The following is a 19,929-nucleotide window of genomic DNA, read 5'->3' on the forward strand; positions in this document are numbered from 1 at the left end:
TCATTTCTAGCCATTGCATATTCAGCATCATGTTGCCCAGGATTTGGCTGTAGCTTTATTAGTTACGTGACTTTGAACAAGTCAAATAACCTCTCGGAGCCTAAGTTTCCTCACCCATAAATGGAGTCGATACTGCCATCTCTCACACAATGTGGCTTGTTCATTTGTTCATTCATTCTTCCCTTCATTTATTGAATACCTTCAATGTCCAGACACTGGGGGGTGAATGAAACCCAGCTCCTGGCCTTGAGGGGCTCATAGCTGGTAGGTTATTGTGAGGTTCCAGAAGTGGTGAGTTAGTGTAAGTGCTAAGTCATATCCAAAGTCTTTGTCAGTCTCACCACTCTGATTGCAAGGTATAAAGATAGCCCTCCCCAAGTTATCTCAAGTAAAAGGTTTATTGTGATGGTAAGGTAGGGGAGAAGACCAGAAGTCAGTCTCTGCTTATGTGTGTGTGTGTGTGAGAGAGAGAGTGTGTATGTGTCTCTCTGCCTTGGTTTTTCTGCCCACCTCTTTCTCTCTGCATGTTCCTTGCTGTTGCTTTGCCTCTTTGCATCTCACAGTACACATGAACCAGCAACCAGAAGAAACGTGAGGCTCACTTTCTCACATTTCTGCTGGTTCATGAGTACTGTGGCATGCCCTGGCCTTCTAGACCCAACTTTATCCATTGTATTTCATAATGCATTCTCTTGGCTTCAGCTCCTGTATTTTATGATTTCAGTTTCTGACCCCCCCAACTGCATATTCACAAGAAAGAAAATCTGGTCTAGTACTTTTTTTGCATTAGGTCATAGGTCATAAGTTATAGGTCAGTGTTCAATTTACAGATTGGATCAGAAACATCTAACTCTAGAGCAGCTAATCAACTGTGACCAGGAGGCTAAAACCTGGTCACCTCCCCTAACATTGCCATTGGCAAAACCATTACCTTCAGCAAGGGATGGCAGGCAGGCAGGCACTGTGGCATCTTGAGCTTTATAGAAATATGTTATATAAAAACTTCCCTCTCTTTTCCTGTAGGCACTCTTTTAGTAAATGGAACAAAATTCACTCAGTCATTCAAGTCAGAATCTGAGAGCCCTTTCTTTTTCTCCCCTACCTCTATCACCAGGAGGTATGTATTTTTACCTCCTATCTGTTCCTCCCCCTCCTCTCCAATCCTGGCTTATTTTAGACTTTTGTCTTTGGCCTAGATCATTCCACTTGCCTTCTAAGTGATCTCTCTGCTTATTCTTTCTTCCCCAGCCCATTCTTCACATCATCCCCAGAATATTCTTTTTAAAAAAGCACTTTTATTGAGATATAATTGCATACTATACAATCAATCCAAAGTATACAATCAATGGCTTTAGTATAATCACAGTGCTCTGCATTCATGACCACAAAAAATTTAGAACAATTTCATTACTCGAAAAAGAAAAACCTCACACCTCTTAGCAGACACCCCTCAATCTCTCTATCCTTTCCCCAGCACTACATAACCAGGAATTTAATTCCATCTTTTAAAATTGATTTATCTTTACATTTTCCATAAAAGGAAACATACAATATATAGTACTTTGTGTCTGGTTTCTTTCACTTACCATAATGCGGGCTTTTTTGCCTGGTATTAATATACTGTAACACTAACATACATTTGTTCATTTTCAAAGAAAAATGATCTTTATATGTAATGTTATCCATACTCATATTTTACAGGAGGTTCACTATGCTATACAGTCCCATATTACATTTTTAAATTTTCCTTCTGGTAATATATATGACCTTACACTACCCCTTTCAACCACTGTCATACCCATATGCTAGAATTGCTGGTCACTGAAGGTTGCTTGTACATGTCTAGGAATTTGTCCAGTTCCTCTAGGTTGTCTAGTTTGTTGGCATACAGTTTCTTATAATATGCTCTTGTGATTTTTTTTCCCCCTTCCGGGGTTAGTCATAACTTTCCCCCTTTCATTTCTGAATTTATTTGCATCTTCTTTCTTTTTTATGTGCTATGGCTAAGGGTTTATCAATTTTATGGATCTTCTCAAAGAACCAGCTTTTGGTTTTGTTGACTTGCTCTATTGTGTTTGTTGTGCCTATTTTCATTTATTTCTGATCTAATCTTTATTTTTTCTTTTTTTCTGCTTGCTTTGGGAATGGTTTGCAGTTCTTTTTCTATTTTATCCAGTTGTTCGGTTACATATTTATTTTAGCCTTTTCTTCTCTTTTAATATAAGAGTTTGGGGTTATAAATTTCCCTTTCAGCACTGCCTTTGCTATATCCTGTAAGTTTTGATAAGTTGCGTTCTTGTTTTTGTCGCAATATATTTGCTAATTTCACTTACGATTTCTTCTTTGATCCAACGATTGTTTAGGAGTATGTTGTTCAGCCTCCACACATTTGCAAATTTTTTCCTTTCCCATCTATTATTGATTTCCAGTTTCATTCCATTATGATCTGAGAAGGTACTTTGTATAATTTCAGTCTTTTTATATTAATTGAGACCTGCCTTGGTACCGAACATGTGGTCTATCCTGGAGAAAGATCCATGAGCACATGAGAAGAATGTATAAGCTGTTGATTCAGGATGCAATGTTCTATATATGTCAGTTAGATCTAGCTCATTTATCATATTGTTCAAGTTCTCTGTTCCCTTGTTGATCTTCTTTCTAGTTCTATCTAATGCTGTGAGTGGCATGTTGAAGTCTCCAACTATTATTGTAGAGATGTCTATTTCTCCCTTCACTTTTGCCAGAGTTTGCCTCATGTATTTTGGGACCCCCTGGTTTGGTGCACAGATATTTATTACTGTTATTTATTCCTGGTGGATTGCCTTTTATTAATATATAATGGACGTCTATATTTCTTATAACTTATTTGCATTTAAAGTCTGTTTTGTCTGATATTAGTATAGCTACTCCTACTCTTTTTTGATTACTGTTTGCATGGAGTATCTTTTTCCCAATCTTTCACTTTTATCCAGTTTGTATTCCTGGATCTAAGGTGAGTCTCTTGTGGACAGGATATGGATGGCTCATGTTTTTTAAGTCCATTTTGTCAGCCTGTATCTCTTGACTGGTTCATTTAATCCATTCATATTCAATAGTACTACTGTAAATGCATTATTTACTTCTACCATTTTATTCTTTGGTTTTCAATGTTATATCTTATTTTCATCTGGCTTTTTCCTCTTTTGCTTATCCTTTCTGCTATTCTTGCCTTCTACACTCTCCTCCAAGACTCTCTCCTCTGTATTTTTCTTTTGGGCTGTAAATCTCCCTTTAATATTTATTGCAAAGGTGGATTCTTTTATACAAACTCTCTTAGTTTTTGTTTATTTGTGAATATTTTAAACTCATCTTCTTATTTGAAGTATAATTTTGCTGGATAAGGATTTCTTGGTTGGCTGTTTTTCTCTTTCTGTATCCTAATTATGTCATACCACTTTCTTCTTCCCTCTGTGATTTCTGATGAGAAATCTGCACTAAATGTTACTGGATGTCCCTTGTATGTGATGGTTTGCTGCTCCCTTGCTGCTCTCAGAATTTTCCCTTTATCTTTGACATTTGACATTCTGAGTAGTACGTGTCTTGGAGTAGGTCTATTTGGATTTATTCTGATTGAGGTATGTTGCACTTCTTGGACATGTAAGTTCATTTTTTTCAAGAGAGTTGGGAAATCTTCAGCCATTATTTCTTCAAATACTCTTTCTCTCCTTTTTTCTTTCTGGAACTCTCATGTTATTGTGTTTTGTATTATCATTCAACTCCCTCAGCCCCTGCTCAATTTTTTCCATGCTTTTCTCTCTGTTCTTCTCTTTCTCCAATTTCCAATGTTCTGTCTTCTGTATCACTTATTCTTTCTTCTATTATTTCAAATCTGTGCTTGTATGCTTCTAAAGCATAAAAAAGATCTATTTATTTTATTTATCCCCCGCCTTCATTGTCTGCTCTGTGTCCATTCACTGTGCGTTTTTCTATGTCTGCTTGTCTTCTCTTTAGGTGGCACCAGGAACTGATCCTGGGACCTTCTGGAGTGGGAGAGAGGACCTCAATCTCTCATGCTACCTCAGCAAACTGAACTGCTGTGTCTCTTTTGTCTCTCTTCTGTGTCTCTTTTTGTTGTGTCATCTTTCTGCACCAGCTCTCCACTGAGGCCAGGTTGCTGTGTGGGTCAGCACTCCTGTATGGACCAGCACTCCACTTGGGCTAGCACGCTAGCACTCCAGATAGGCCAGCTAACCTTCACCAGGAGGCCCTGGGAATTGAACCCTGGACCTCCCATATGGTAGATGGGAACCTAATCAGTTGAGCCACATCTGCTTCCTTTTAATGTGTTTTGATCTTACCCATCTTGTGTTTCATTCCCATGGGCTTTGTTACTTTTCTACTCAGGCTTTCAAATTCTTCTTTGTGCTTGTTCACTTTCTTATTGCTTATCTCTTTAGCCATATCGTATTTCAGTTCATTCATTTGATTTTGGAAATTTGAATGAATTTTGTTGATTAGCTATCTCAAATCCTGTGTCTCATCTGGGGCTTTGATATATTCCTTTGCTTGCACCATTTCTTCCATTTTCTTACTATAGCTTATAATTTTTTGCTGATGTCTAGTCATATGATCATGATGGTGAATTTACTCTGATGCTCAATTTCTCTTTCTTTCATAGGGATTTAGTGGTGAGAGGCTATGTGTTACTACTGTCTTTGATTCTTGCTTCAACCTCTTCTGGGGCTTTAGAATTGGTCCCTATTAGTTGCTCAAATCTGGGCCCTGTACCCAGTAATGGGTTGCAGACTTGCTTCCAAGGGCCTTGGGGAAGGATGCTGTAGAGGCTGGAAAAACCTTTCTTACTTACTTTTTCTTTTTTTAGGAAAAAAAAAACCTAAGTTTATACAAACTATTGTTTGCCTCATGTATTTCTTTTCTGGAGCTTTGAGAAAGACATTTTTTTCTGCCAGTTCTTGCTGGCTGTTCAAAGCTTCTGCTACAGGATCCAGTCCTGAAGTGTCTCCCTCTGCCTTTTTCTTTGCTTTATTTTTTATCTTAGCACTTGATGCTATCAAAATGTTCTATATTTTGCTTATTGATGGTTTCCTGTGCTAGAATGTAAGCTCAAAAAGGGCAAAGATTTTTATCTTTTAAAAATAACACTATGTGCTCAATAAATATTTGTTGAATGAATAAATCTATATCAGTGAACGAAGATGGGAGTAAATTTAATGTTTCACAGAGATAGGTACTCTTAAAGTCATTTCTAACTATAAGTTTAACAACATTCCACACAGGAAAGACACTAGAAAGAATAATACATTTATATTTCAAAATGTTAGAAAATTACATCTCATTCTAAATTATCTAAAGGGTTTTTCAACGATTAGAAAAGAGTAAAGTGACAAATAAGAATAAAAGGAAAATATCTGAACCAAGAAATCCCACATGGATCCCCTCTCTCTAATCCAAGATCAGTTACTTAAAAAATCTTTATAAATTAACAGAGTAATTTCATTAACAATTCTTTACATTTTGTTTGTATATCACAGCTTAATTTTTCCTTCATCTAAATGATAAATTTTCATCTATTCAGAGTGGGATGTTGATGAACTGAATTTTTTTCTTTCTGCTTGTTGAATGGCAAGAGTGTTGAAATTGGGGTGTTAAAATAGTGAGGAAAATGTGCTGGTTAACAACTTCTATCTGCTTGCAATTTTGCAGAAGGATGAGAACAGGTCAGGACAGGAAGTTTGGTTATAACACTGAGATCTCAGTAACATTTTACCTCTTCCATATCCTCAGGATTTAGAACTTATATAAAGGGAGAAACTGCAGTAGGTGCCAATGCTGTGAATGGTTTTACAGTTGGGTAAACTAGTGTGTTGAATGAAAATATTTTACAATAAATGTGGATTAAAATGTTAAAAGTAGAAGCCATAGATAAAAATATTTGGTTATGTTTTCTTTAGGCTTATGACAGTAACTGGGGTTACTCTATGCAACTGTGTCTTTAGAAATATTTGGTTGCAAATGGACACTGTCAGGACAGTTTGATAAATATAACTCTAGTAATCAGACTGGTCTGTACCTGGTCTTTTCTCCATCTCTTATTTAAAATATCTGTATTTTTCCATTTGATACATGGTAATTCCTTTTCTTTCATCCTCTTTTTCATCGTCTTGAGAATTTTCCTGAGGTCATTTTCATCCTTTGCATTATTGGACAGAATTGGCTCAAATGCAGAACTACAATTCTCTTCACAGAGCTAGTGTTTCATTGAATGATAGATACCCAAGAAGCTGTGAATGAAAGGACAGTCTGTAAATTTGCTATTTACTGGTGTATCTAGTCTATAATGCTTCCAAACTGGAATGATGAAAACTAGGGAATACACTCAGGTCCCCTGTGCTATGAGGTTTCTCCATCAGCCAGAGGAGCCCCAGACGTTCTGGAATGAGACAAGTCCATTGTAGTAGAATTCCTTTTTACTCTCCATCACTCCCAGGAACATGATTCACAGTATATTTGGAAGAGACAATAATGAACTATGATTCTACTTTTCTTCTGAGTTCATTTGCATGCCCAGGGTTAGAACCGTCTTGTTTCTGGAAAGGAAAGGATGTTTTAAGGGCCTAAGAACAAGGTCTGTGGTTCTTTCAGAAGCATCAGAATTACCACACAATACTGTGACTGGGCTAGAGGATCCCTGAGCTGAATTAATTTCTGAATTGGTTAATTTCTGAATGAATAGTCTGAAGCAATTGCCCTGGTTGCTTTCTTCACAATCTCAGAGTAAATATCTGGTTAAACTTGGGAAAATCTGTAATTTTTTTCCTGGAGTTCCAGAAGTATATTGATTAAGAAACAAGAAAAGAGATAGTACATACTGCCAGACATGGGTGCGGTCATGCTACCGGGTGAGATGCCCCTGATATCTGTATTTTGATACACCTCACTATTCCTTAGAGCATTACAGAGAATATTATGGATTTAGATATAAGTCATTTCTTGAAAGGGTCTCTCCAATCTTTTTTATTTCTTCCCCAATTTGTACTCCCTGTCCTAAAAAAATAATGGACAACCACTAGTGCTGCCTTTTTAAGACAGGTGTATAGAATCAATCTGGCTATTAACAGCATAGTAACAAAGGTTAACTTCAAAACATATGTCATTTTTTTTCCCAGCTAATTTAATAGTCCTCCCCCTTTAAGAACAGAGAGTGACTATTATAAAAAGGATAGTTCAAACCTGAAATGATGCTCTATGCTATATAGTAAGCCTAGAACAACTGAATTATAAATATTAACAAATATAAGAAATAGAGGAGGCAACTGGATAATTACCACATATTTGAAAAGGCATTGAATGATATGCTTTTAAGTATTCTTGTATGACTTAAAAAAATTGGTTTCACTAACAGCCCTGAATCATTAATATCCCCTTTCAGGGTATGCTGAGATATTTCATAATCCTTTTTTCAGAATATATTTTGGAATATTTTCAACTTCTTTATTAATATCTAGCTCTTTTTAAAAATAGATTTATTTATTTATTTACTTCTCCCCACCCTGCCCCCTTGTTTGTGCTCACCATCTGCTGTGTCTGTTCATTGTGTGCTGTGTCTGCTCATCTTCTTTTAGGAGGCACCAGGAATGGAACCTGAGACCTACCATGTGGGAGGGAGGTGCCCAATTGGCACATCTGCTCCCCTGCTTGTTGTGTCTCTCGTTGTGTGTCCTTGTTGTAACATCTTGTCATAACATCTCATTCTGACATTAGCTCATTGTCTTGTTTGTCTTCTTTAGGAGGCACTGGGAACTGAACCTGGTACCTCTGATGTGGGAGGCAGGCACCCAATGGCTTGAGCCACATCTGCTCCAATATCTAGCTTTTGTTGAGTAGATTTTAAAAGTACAGTCTGAATGTGAAACCCCTAGAAAAAATAATATTTGAAAAATTTGGGGAAATACTATTCTTTCTGAAATGTCCTAGTGACCTATCTCTTCATATATTTTGAGGCAGATATTATTAGGTACATACTGATTTAGAACTGTTATGCTTTTCTGGGGAATTGAAGCCTTGAACTTCTCTTTTTTGTTATTATTTAGTAAACCTCTAGCTCTGGAATATTTTTGACCTAAATCTATTTTGTTCTGGTAATACTACAGCTGTACTAAACTTTATTTTGATTAGTATTTACCTAGTATACATTTTTTTCTATCCTTCTATGTCACATTTCTGTACTTATGATTTTGGTGTGCATCTTGTAAACAGCATATATATGGCTTTTGTTTCTTTATAAATATTAGCAATCTTGGATTTTAAATAGGAGTATTATGTCCTTTTCTATTTATTGTGGCTCTAATATACTGGGATTTTTTTTTTTACCAGTTAATTTTATGCTTCTATTTGTTGCACTTTTGCTGTTTTTACCCCATACCTTTTTTTTCCTTTTCTCCTATCCAGTTTTGTTAGATATTACCAAATTCTTCCCCATAAGGGTTATATTAATTTGCATTTCCATCATCCATCTGTGAAATTGCCTGCTCCTCTATGGCCTTTTCAATACAATATTAAACTTTAAAATGTTTCTCAATGTAATTGGTGAAAAACTGAATATTAGTGTACTTTTAATTTGCATTTTTAATTATAAATGAGGGCAAACATCTTTTCATATGTTTAAGGGTCATTATATATATATATATTTTTTGTGATTTGCTTCTCATTTTCTACTCTTTTAAATTTTGAGAAAGCCAGCTAGACTTTTTTTTTCAATTTTTAATGCAAAATTTCCTTTGCATTTTTATTTATTAGATTAGGAAATAAAGCCAAGTGCATGGCAGATAAAACAGCAATATTATTTATTGGAACATGACATATTATGATAGGGAAAGCTGAGGACGTAGAAAATTTGAAACAATCTGAATGTGAAGTTCTGCTTAGAAGCAGGGGATTGTGTGAGAGAATTTCAAGTAGAGGTGTAACAAATTCTGGCTTTGAACAGGCATTCCCTTATACGCGTTCACAAACTACCATATAAGTCATGTACAATTTTCTCCTTTTACAAAAGGATGAGAATTTGGTCATTACTCTGAAAGAAACATCTATTAAAAATCTTAGTGTACATTATTTCCCCTTAAAAAAAAAAAGCGGAGTGTTTAGTCAGCTGGAGAATTTTTAAAGGTCTGCAGTTTGCCATGCTGCTGGAAATGGAAGTCTCCGTGCTTGCCATCACGTGTGTGGTCTGTGGATCAGCAGCATCTGCATGTTAGGAGCTTCCCATCACCTGTGAACACATTAGAAATGTACACTCCTGGGATTAACCCCATACCTCCTGAATCAGAACCTGCTTTTTAACAAGATCCTAGGGGAGTCACATACACAATTAAGTTTATGAAACTGAGGTCCCAACTATCTTTTTAAGACCTTATATTTAAAATCTCCTAAGAATCTCTCCTGAAGAAAGTAGAAGTGAAAAGGGAATATATTCCTCTAGTAACATTAACCCTAAATGTTATCTGTAAACTTATGTTAGATTAATTGTAGACCTTTCTCTTAGATGTTCTTTGAATGACTGTCTTCTATGTATATTACTCAGGGGAATAAACAAAAGTCTACCTCCAAGCACTGGTTGATTAATTTTAGAAGAAAGGCATTATGAGAAACATTTAGAAGCAGAAAAACCTAGTAGATATTTATTGAAAAAAATTCAATCCATGCAGGAGTAAGATAATGAAAGCCCTTCCTTCCCCACTTTCCTGGTTCCTCTGCTCTCTGCATGTTACTTTTAATTTTCAAAATATATCTGGAAAAGATTTTAAGCTAATTATGTGTCATCGACACATACAAAGTCTAAAGCAAACCTAACAAGGAAATGACACATAAAGAGGTTATTAGGTCATGGGTATAATTTTTAAATGATATTTGGGTTTATTATATTTGAGTATTATCATTTATATAAACATTTTCAAAACTGGCTATAATCGTATTTCACCTCTACTACTTGTTAGTTCCATCCTCAACAGAAAGAAAACGTTTCTTCTTATCTCTTTGGAAAGACAAAGACAGAATTACTCTTTCAAGCTAAAGGAGATGTCTGTATCCTCTACCACACCTTAAACACCATCAAACCCAGCCTAGCCAGAGGTCCGCCTTGTCCCATGCAGCACCTTCACCTGGTGCCGGTTCTCCACCTTCTAAAAAGGTGTGATCATCTCTCTCCAAAAAAAGTTGATGTGATAAGATCTTAGAATTCTGGGCCACTCTGGTGGGGAATTAAAAAAACAGCTTTTGCTAAGGACCGTGTTTCTGCTCCAACAATGAGAAACATGCCATTTGCTATCAGCATCACTTCACCAGGAAGATGAGGCTCTGCTCTGGGGTGCTGGGGAGATCCAGTTTCCTGCACGTAGTTCACAGTTCCATGCCTTGTTTTCTGTCAGGACTTGCCCCTGGTTAGACATTGTCAGTGACTACAGTCCACACCTTAAACTTCATCCCCTGCTTCCTGAATGAAAACCTGCCAATTCTAGAATACAGTGAACCAGCAAGCAAGTACAGAGTTTAGGGGTGGGAGAGATGTGGAAAGCAACAAGGAGAAGATTGGGGGAGCTCTTCACTTTCACATTCTCTTTTCTTTATTCATATAGTTCTTAAACTTAAAAAAAAAAAAAAAAAAAAGGAAATAAAAAAAGAAAACCCCATAACCCCGGGTACTTTTTTTTTGCTTTAAATTATACATATATAATATATATTTACCTTTGGAAGTAGAGATGGTTTAGAGAGCCAAGATAACAGAGGTGGGGAAAGGGGGTTTGTTGTCTGGGACTTCTTCAGGACTGAGAAGCTCAAGGGGAAGCCTAAATCTATGACCCTCAGCCTAGTATTTAACGCAGGGATTCTTAACCTTTTTTGCTAGTCAGTTGAAATGACTACTACTAAAATTTATTTATTGCAAACATTCATAAGTGAAGGAAATGCTAGATTTCAGTTAGAGGTCAGAGAAAATAATGTTGAATTTTTTCAGTTCAAGCTCAGGGACCCCCTGAAATCTTTCCCTGGTTAAGAACCCCTGATTTAACAGCTCAAATAAGAACCCCCATACTCCAGTGCAGTGCGGAGGTATAAACGCAGGTTGTACAAGGTTATGCAAAACCGCACAAGTTACCCACCAAAGGTAGAGTCCAGCCACTCTGATCGTCTGGACCCTTCTTTCCTTCATTTCAAGAGGAAGTGTGTAATTGTTTTTTACTGCCTTACATTACTTTTTTTGTTGTTGTTGTTGAGGTACTGGGGATTGAACCCAGAATCTCATAACTGCATGTGCTCAACCAGAGCTACAACCTGCTCCGCCATACATCACTTTATCTCCCAATCTTTCAGGCTAAGTGCCATATCCTGCGGGCCCAACTCACTAGGAAAACAATATAATCCAGCAAGCATTTATTGAGGGCTGACTGCACGCCTAACCTCCAATTCTATTATGTACCAGGCCTGCTCATTAACTCCCAAACAGTATTAGTCTGCTTTCTGGCACTAGGAGGTTATTTTTCCTTACCACTTTGAGACTACGCTTCAGGCAGTGTTTGGCTCTCTGGTGGGGTAGGACGCAAAAAGGAGCCCCCAGTACCGCGGCGACGGCGGCTACCACGTCTCAGGGCCCTTGGGCTCAGGTGAGACGGAGAGCCCCCAGCAGACCCGGGTGTACCAGGTTCCAGCCAGTGCTTTGGAGGCCAGTGGGGCAGGTAAGGAGCGTGGCGTCACAGGCGGTGGGCGTGGCCAGAGCAGCTCGGCCAGTCGCCGAAGCCGCTTTTAAGAAGGGGCTCCCCGCCCGGGGAACCCGCCCAAACCCAAAGCTCTGAGCATGCGCCACGGCTCTCTTCCAGGCTAGCGCAAATTCCCCTTAAGGCGCGCCCTCTCGGTGTCCCAGTCAGTGTTGGGCTGGTCAGGGCGTCCTCAATAGAAAGAGGGGAAAAGGAGACAGGGCCGTAGGGGGACTCTTCGGAATGGGAAAACGTAAGGCTGTGTAAGGAAGAAGTTCCCGAGAAGTGGTGACTGGACAGCTTTCTGGGTCATATGTTGGGCTCGCAGGCCCACGTATCCAGGGTTGCCTGGCCCTACGCCTTGCTTCCTGGTCGTGGAAGAGGCGACAGAAGGGGCATTATCAGTCTCCGACTTGGGCCAAACAGTGGCAAGCGCTTCCCAGGCATGTTGTGTCATTTAAAACTCTTTCGGGATTATTCTCATTTTAGGGATAAAATAATCGGGGCTCAGAAGTTTTTCATCACGTCCAAGGTGACGCAGCAGGTCATCCTTGCGCGCTGGGGTCTGAGTGACGCCCAAACACCCCTGCCCTCACGCGGTGCTCCCATCCGCCTTCCCTCATCCCAGGAGGCTCACTTCGGCTCCGAGAGCCTTCCCCTCCGTTAACCAGATTCTTCGGGGGAGTGGGGGTAGGGGTGGGGTGGAATTGTGGAGTTTTTAGGCCGGGAAACGCAACCTGGAGTTCCTGCGGTGCTCCACGCGAGCTAAATCCGGGGAAGAGGCGCTCCGTGCAGCTCCGCAGGACGGCGCTACCCAAGCGGCCCGTGCCCTGTCGGGGCCCCATAAATGCCACTTCTCTTAAACTTCGACCTTTCAAAGGCCCGCGGCTCGCTCCCGCGGAAGCCTAGTGCGCACAGGGGTAGGGGTTGCTCCTGGTACCACCGAGCCCGGGCCCCGCAGATGATCTCAGGGTCCCCGCAAGCACTGCAGGGCTCCACGGGCAGGGAACGCAGGGGCGGGTGCCTAGTTCTGGTTCCCGGGACGCAGCTTCCAGCCCCAGGGTTGTGCGCTCTCCCGGCGGCGCGAGCGGTCCTCGCCTGGGTCTTCAGACGTGCTGCTCCGGGAGAAGTCAGTCCGGAGTGGAGATGTCCCTCGGGTCTATCCTCCTTCCCGGCCGTGGTCCCGAGGCCGCGATGGCCCGCACCCGGCCACCACGTTTCCTCGCCGCAGCCGGGAGGCCGACCTGCCGGGCTGGCTGTCCCGCCGCCCGTCCCGCCGCGCCTGCCCCTCCTCCGCCCGCCGCCCCGCCCCGCGCCGCGCCGGACACCCCGCCCCGAGGAGGCGGCCCGAAGAGTGGCCTCAGAGCTGGCTGGTGGCATGGGGGAGCCGCCACCACCACACGCACCGTGTACCCCAGTGAGCCCAGGCTCTGCTCAGGGCGCAGGGGGCTGCGGAGGCCGAACAGGGAGCCTCCGAGCGTGACCGCGGCGCGGAGGGCGCGGCCCGGGCTGCGCCGCCCGAACGCGCAGCGAGTGGCGGGAGGAACAGGAAGGCGGTGGGGCCGGGAGCCGCCCGCTGACCCGGTGGGCCGCGGAGGGTACACCTGGCGGCGACGCGGACGAGCCGGGCCGCGGGAGCAGGGGAAGGCGGCGGCGGTGGCAGCGAAGATGTCGCAGCCGCCGCTGCTGCCCGCCTCGGCGGAGACTCGGAAGTTCACCCGGGCTCTGAGTAAGCCGGGCACGGCCGCCGAGCTGCGGCAGAGCGTGTCCGAGGCGGTGCGCGGCTCGGTGTTCCAGGTGAGTGAGGGAGGGAGCGAGGGCGGGAGGCAGGCGAGCGCTGGGAGCCCTGCGGGCCCCGGGCCCGGCGCGAGCGCGGCATTCCCTGGAGCCCCCCGCGCGGCCACCTCCTCCACGCTCTTTTAAATCCACCGGGCTGAGGCGGAGCCGCCGACCCTCCTGGGTCTGCAGGATTAAGGGGGCGGGCGAGAGTTGGAATGGAGAGGAGGGATTCCGGTCTGGTAGGGGCAGCAACTCACAGACCTCTCTCTGCCCGGGGATCCTCTCCGTTGCTGTCCTTTCCATCCTGCTGAGAAATTTACTGGGGGTGAGAACGCCATCTCCCGCAGTTTTTGAACCCCCCTCCTCCACCTTCCCTACAGCATCCGTTTACCTCCTTTTTATCGTTGGGAAATGACTCTTCTTTCACCGCTGTCTTTCCGACTGCTTCCTCTTCTATTCTGGAGGGGCTTGGCACCTGTGGCCTTGGCGGGCGCGGGGGAAATTGGGGGAGGGGCTTCCGCATCCATTCAGGATGGGAGACGGCTCTGTGGGCCCATTGGGTGGTCTGGGCTCCTGGAGGGAGACGGTTCCGTATCCCTGGGCCCCCCTCCTCCGCGAAGCTGGCAAGCTGGCATCCTCTTAGGAAGAGTCAGGGGGCATGATAGGAACCCTTGGTAATTTCAGCACTGTGCAAATAACTCTTAAATTGGGGATTTGAAGTATGCAGCTCCCAAATTAATCTGGTTGTGACAGAAAGTTTTTAGAGACTAAGCCTCGAGTGTGACTAAGATGAAGTTTTAAATCAACTTTTCCACAGTCAGGGCGAGTCCTGCTATATTTGGAAACGCAGTACTCTCGAATCACTTGGATTGTGCGGGAGTGGGGATGTTCTTTGAGCGACGTTTGAACTGCAGCATGCTCTGTGGGGGCAGCTGGAAACTTTTAGCAGCTCCTTGCATTGTCACAGGCATTTGTTTTCTTGAAAGGGATTTGTTTGTGGGATTTGACTTGTTTGTTGGAACAGTGCAAGAAGATGGGCCTTGGAAGTGATTATCTGGTCTTTGTGGCACTGTGTGTGCGTGTGTGTGTGTGTGGTGTGCCAGAGTGGGGTGCTGGGTCCCTTAACACATTGGTGGAAGCAACGTTTTGGTGGCAGTTTGATGTTCTTCCTGGACAGACCCAGGATTGAATGAATGATGTTTATGGAGAATGGGGATGAAATTTTGCTAATTTCTGTACCCAGTTTACTCAGTTTGGTTTTTCTCTTGATTGCCAGCTTGGTCAGCTTGCTCCAGATTCCTCAAATGTGTTTAGTCCAGCCTTCAGTTAGATCCATAATAAACAGGGATTTTATTTTTCTGGTATACCAACGTTGAATAATTGATGGTAAGGAGTAGAACGGGAAGTGGGCTATCTAGAACTTGACCATCTCTTCCATGACTGAACACTAACTTCTTTTGCTTTGGTGAAGATAGAACGTTCTGCATCTTCCTAACTTCTTAGCAAAGTTGGAATGTTAAGGATAAAGCCCACAACATCTGTGTCATCTTTTCTGTTCTCACTCAAAACTTAGTTCTTTTAACTTGAGGCTGCTGGTCTTCATCAGGCATTTAAGGCAAAAGAAGAATAAATAAAACATATTACCGTGTCTTGATTTCCAAAGTGCTGGCAATCCTTGACTGAAGAGGTGATACTAGTTTAAAAAGCCATTAAATTATGCACAGAAGTGTCAACACAGCCATTTACTGCTAATTATTGATTTACAATAGTCCTTGAGGCCTACTGATAGTGACCTGTGTCCATTCCCCTGTGTGACATACTTCTGTGTTGCCTCATAATGCTTTGAAAGTACATCTATTTTCCTTGGATAGAAAATCACTATGGCATCTATCATAGTCTTAAGCATGAACAGCCAGAGTCCTGGCTGTTGTCTTACCTCTTAGTCTTGTGTGTGTGCATGTGGTCACTTCTCTGATGAAACCCATGTTTAAACAAATAAAAATGCAGAAAGGCAGGTAGGCCTACTCTGGAGTGTGAAAGGCTCCTGGCTGAATGGGGAATGCGAAATGCATTGCAATGTTCTGCTTTGCAGAAGGAAGAATTTGAGATAGTTTACTGATGCCAAAAATTAACACCCCCCTAGGTGGTCTGCCACCACCTGCTTCTTCTTGCTACACCCCAGTGTCTGCCAGGAAGTTAGAACAGGTGCACTTGCCACAAAGTTCTGGCCTAGCTTTTGTACAATGAGAATCATGAAGGTAAACCTGACCCTCTTAGGATGCAGAGGAAAAAACCAAGCCAGGGGTCAGAATTCCATGGGCTATCAGCCTATGCATGGATGGAAATATTCCTCTGCTCTTTGATAACTTGGGTCAACATGAGTACAATGCCTACAACATAGTAAATGCTCAGTAAATATTCTTAACTGGCTGACTAATAAATCAGTTCTGCAGATAGACTAAAATAAAATTAACAGTATATGGATTTAACTAGCTCTTAACATGCTTCAAGTATTGATGAGTATATGGTGGTGAGAGCAGCAGCATAATGAAATAAAATACTTCGGTGGGTAATAAAGACTGCCATTAGAAAAGCTTTAAAATATAAACGTGACATGTGCTCATAAATTTTTCATTGTTTGACATCTTAATTGTTTTCATAGGCTCAGGTTTGTGTGCCTTTAAAAGTAATTTTGTATTAAATCGAAAAGACTGATAATAAACACACAAAAATAGAATAGTAAAATAAACCCTCATGTTCCATTACCCAGATTCATAATTATCAAGATTTTGCCCAACTTTTTTCATCTGTCTCTGTTTTACTGTTTTTTTTTTTTTTGTGTGTGTGTGTGTGATTGTAAATTCTAGGCCTCATGTCATTTCACCCCTAAACCTGGAATGCATTGTTAAAAATGTGGCTATTTTTATATATAGCTATAATGTCATTATGATAAAATTAACAATAACTTGTTGATACACCATTTATATTTCTCAGGGTGTTCATAATGTATTCTTGATTGCTAGTTCTAATCAGGATGCAAACAAAATTTGTGGGCCTTTTCAATTATGTTTGGCTCTTTCATGACCCTTAGAATTATTCATGATGGAGAGAACCCTGGATAGCCTTAAGAGTCCTGGATTTTTTTTTTTTAAGATTTTTATTTTTTATTTAATTTCTCTCTCCTTCCTGCCCCCACCCCCCACCCCGTTGTCTGCTCTCTGTGTCCATTTGCTGTGTGTTCTTCTGTGTCTGCTTGTATTCTTGTCAGCGGCACCGGGAATCTGTTTTCTGTTTTTGTTGCGTCATCTTGCTGTGTCAGTTCTCTGAGTGTGCGGCATCACTCCTGGGCAGGCTGCACCTTTTTTGCCTGGGGCAGCTCTCCTTACCAGGCATACTCCTTGCGCGTGGGGCTCCCCTACGTGGGGGACACCCCTGCATGCCATGGCACTCCTTGCGTGTATCAGCACTCTGCATGGGCCAGCTCACCACATGGGTCACGAGGCCCTATGTGGTAGGTAGATGCTCTATCAGTTGAGCCAAAACTGATTCCTAGAGGTTTAGTAGTTCAGAGCATGAATACTGGAGTCAGACCTCCAGAGTTGCAATGTGAGCTCCTCTTCTTCCCAGCTCTGCAGTAGCTATGTAATTTAACATTGCTGTACCTCAGTTTTCTCATCTGTAAAGTGGGAATGGTCTTCATGTTTACTTTATAGGGTTGTCGTAAGGATTAAATGATATATCATATATATTTATATATAAAGCTCTTAGTTCCTGTCTCTTTTCCACCAGCTTCCTGAGTCACCTTGCACTGTCTGTTAACTTCTCTGAATCTCAGGTTTCCTGTTCTATGAAATGAGGGGGCTACACTAGATTATTTCTCCAGTAACAGGCTTTGATTTTAAGCCACTTTTGTAAGAGTAGTAGAGTTACTAATAATAATACTCCTAATCATAGGAAAAGTAATTTATGATTTTTGGTTATATAAAAAGAATCCTCAAAATTTCAGAATCAGCTTTCCATGCTTTGGAAGACTCAGGAGGGGCATTACATTCGAAATACTGGCAAGCTTATAAGAAAAGCTAGAAGTCCCTGGGCAAGGTTGAGTTGTGATTTCTTCTGGAGCCCCTGAAAGAATTTTACTTCACATCTTTCAGATGTACTAAAGATTGCCTTATAATGGCCTAGATCTAAAAAGAATATACTATCCAAGGCCTAAAAATATCCTTTCTCTGAAAGATTTGTGTAAATATTGTGACATTTCCCTTTGCCTGGGTTTGCAAACTCTGTTGCACTTGAGTATTGATGTACAAGTCATCTGGCTGCCTGGCTTTCTTACTGATCTTATCTGAACATGTTCAGCTTCAAACTCTCCTTCAATGTCATGCCCCTGCTAGTGATGCCATTCCATCATCCTATGAGATCCAGCAGTATGAAATGAAATGAAACCAAGTCAGGTCATCGCTAAATTTTCCTGGAGAAGGATGGACAGAAGGTGGAGGATATCTCCCAGAGGATGTGCTTGGGCCCTTGGTTACCCTCCCAGTTCAGTCAGCTCAAGATTCCAGCATTATCTGAGGTAACGTGAGACCCAACTGGTGGTGTCTTTGAAATCCTCACGTAACCTAAAACCTCATTTTGGCAGTAATTTTAAATCAGATGTGGTAGCGAGCCGACTACTGAACTGGTCTGAGCATCACCTCAGTGGCTTTCTCTACCCTCTGGTGGAGCCCTAACAAACAGAAATGTCCCAAAATACAGGAAGCAGGGTGGAGGCCCATTTCCAACTAGATAATCAACAACAGGTTCTATTTCTTTGGCTTCTGGTCCTTTTGAATATTAGGAGACAGGAGGATATTAGTAATTCTTTGTGGAAAAGGGGAGGGAAGGAATTGTGAAATCTCTATCCACATTTGTTGAGGGCCTGCCCTGTGCTTTAGACTCTTCTAGCGCTTAGAATAGGTTGTTGTGTTAGATCAGGTACTTGCTCCTGAAAGGTTTAGGTCAGGGATTCTTAACCAGGAATCCATGATCCCCCAAGGGGGGAGAGATTTCAGTGGGTAGGTCCATAGCTTGAATTGAAAATTTAAAAAAAACTTTATTCTTGTGGAGCTGTGTTGGTGTGAGTGTGATATGTTTATTAAATAAACAAGGTATAGTGTGGCCTTAGTATGATTTTTATTTTGATGTAGTGTGTTCTGAGTGCAGTGGATAACTGTCTGCAAAAAGGTAGGTAAGGATGGCAGAGATGGTTTTATTACAGTCTGGGAAAACTCAAATTTCTAAATATTTGCTGAAAATGACTGTTTGAAAAAATGTTGAACTGTGTTAGGTTATTAGATATTGAAATTATGGGAAATTTGTAAAATGTAATTTTGAATAATCTTAAAATTTAATTTAAAGACATGCCAATGTTGAGTGTCATAAAACTATCTGCTGCTATAATCTGAGAAAGGGTTTGTGGTTTTCACCTGACTGGTAAAGGGGTCCATGGAACAGAAAGGTTAAGAACCTCTGGTCTAGATTTAAACAGGTGGCAAGGTCAGTTGTCTACAAAAAGATGGAAAATGGATATAAAGGAACTCATTTAAAGAGTCACATGTGTGCTTCAGAGAATAAGGGAAAAAATAATAACAGAATACTGGTATATGTTAAGATTAAATAAGTTAATGTATTTAAAGTACTTAATAGTGGGTCCTGGGAAGTGGATTTGGCCCAATGGATAGGGCATCCGCCTACCACATGGGAGGTCCAAGGTTCAAACCCCAGAACTCCTTGACCCGTGTGGAGCTGGCCCACGTGCAGTGCTGATGCGCGCAAGGAGTGCCATGCCACGCAGGGGTATCCCCTGCATAGGGGAGCCCCACGCGCAAGGAGTGCGCCCCGTAAGGAGAGCCGCCCAGTGCGAAAAAAGTGCAGCCTGCCCAGGAATGGCGCCGCACCCCCAGAGAGCTGATGTAGCAAGATGACACAACAAAAAAATAAGACACAGATTCTGGGTGCCACTGATAAGAATATAAGCGGACACAGAAGAACACACAGTGAATGAATACAGAAGAGCAGACAACTTGGGGGGGAGGTGCAGGGAAGGGGAGAGAAATAAATAAAAAATAAATCTTAAAAAAAAATAGTGGGTTCTTGACAAATGTAAGTTCTTATATTAATAAAGGAAGAGATTGATTATCTTGACTAAATTTAGTTGGAGCCAGCATTTTATTGAATAGTATTATATCCTAGGCTCAGTGTTAGGGCTTTATGTAAGGGAGAATAAGTCACCTCAAGGTCCCGCAGCTGTACGGGGAGGGGCTGGGTGTGAATTTGGGCACTGTGTTCTCTTCTAACCACCCTGCCTGCTTCACAAGTACCATAAAGTTAAAAGTCAACAAGCTTAGAAACAATATTTGCCCTC

The 19,929-nt window shown here is 41.8% G+C and overlaps 1 protein-coding gene and 1 long non-coding RNA gene across 12 annotated transcripts in view; one reads left to right on the plus strand and one right to left on the minus strand.

Annotated features, from left to right (window-relative positions):
* Nucleotides 1-19,929, plus strand: part of DOCK9 (dedicator of cytokinesis 9) — a 370,241-nt gene that overhangs the window by 62,639 nt on the left and 287,673 nt on the right. For 3 of the 11 annotated variants that reach the window (XM_058276477.2, XM_058276475.2, XM_058276481.2), the window contains exon 1: nucleotides 13,343-13,541. The exons of 6 other annotated variants lie outside the window; for them this stretch is intronic. In XM_058276477.2, the coding sequence (XP_058132460.1) occupies nucleotides 13,413-13,541 (129 nt within the window). In that variant the 5' untranslated portion in view covers nucleotides 13,343-13,412. Of the gene's footprint in view, nucleotides 1-13,101; nucleotides 13,542-19,929 lie in introns of those variants that run through there. 2 more of the 11 variants (XM_058276472.2, XM_058276483.2) reach the window with 2 other exon arrangements.
* LOC131273415 (uncharacterized) lies at nucleotides 9,069-11,619 on the minus strand. Its single transcript, XR_009180616.2, has 2 exons — nucleotides 11,540-11,619; nucleotides 9,069-9,268 (listed from the first exon to the last, which is right to left on the minus strand). It is a non-coding gene; the product is annotated as an uncharacterized lncRNA (long non-coding RNA).

Source organism: Dasypus novemcinctus, chromosome 15 (assembly GCF_030445035.2).
Source record: "Dasypus novemcinctus isolate mDasNov1 chromosome 15, mDasNov1.1.hap2, whole genome shotgun sequence".
Lineage (NCBI taxonomy): Eukaryota > Metazoa > Chordata > Mammalia > Cingulata > Dasypodidae > Dasypus > Dasypus novemcinctus.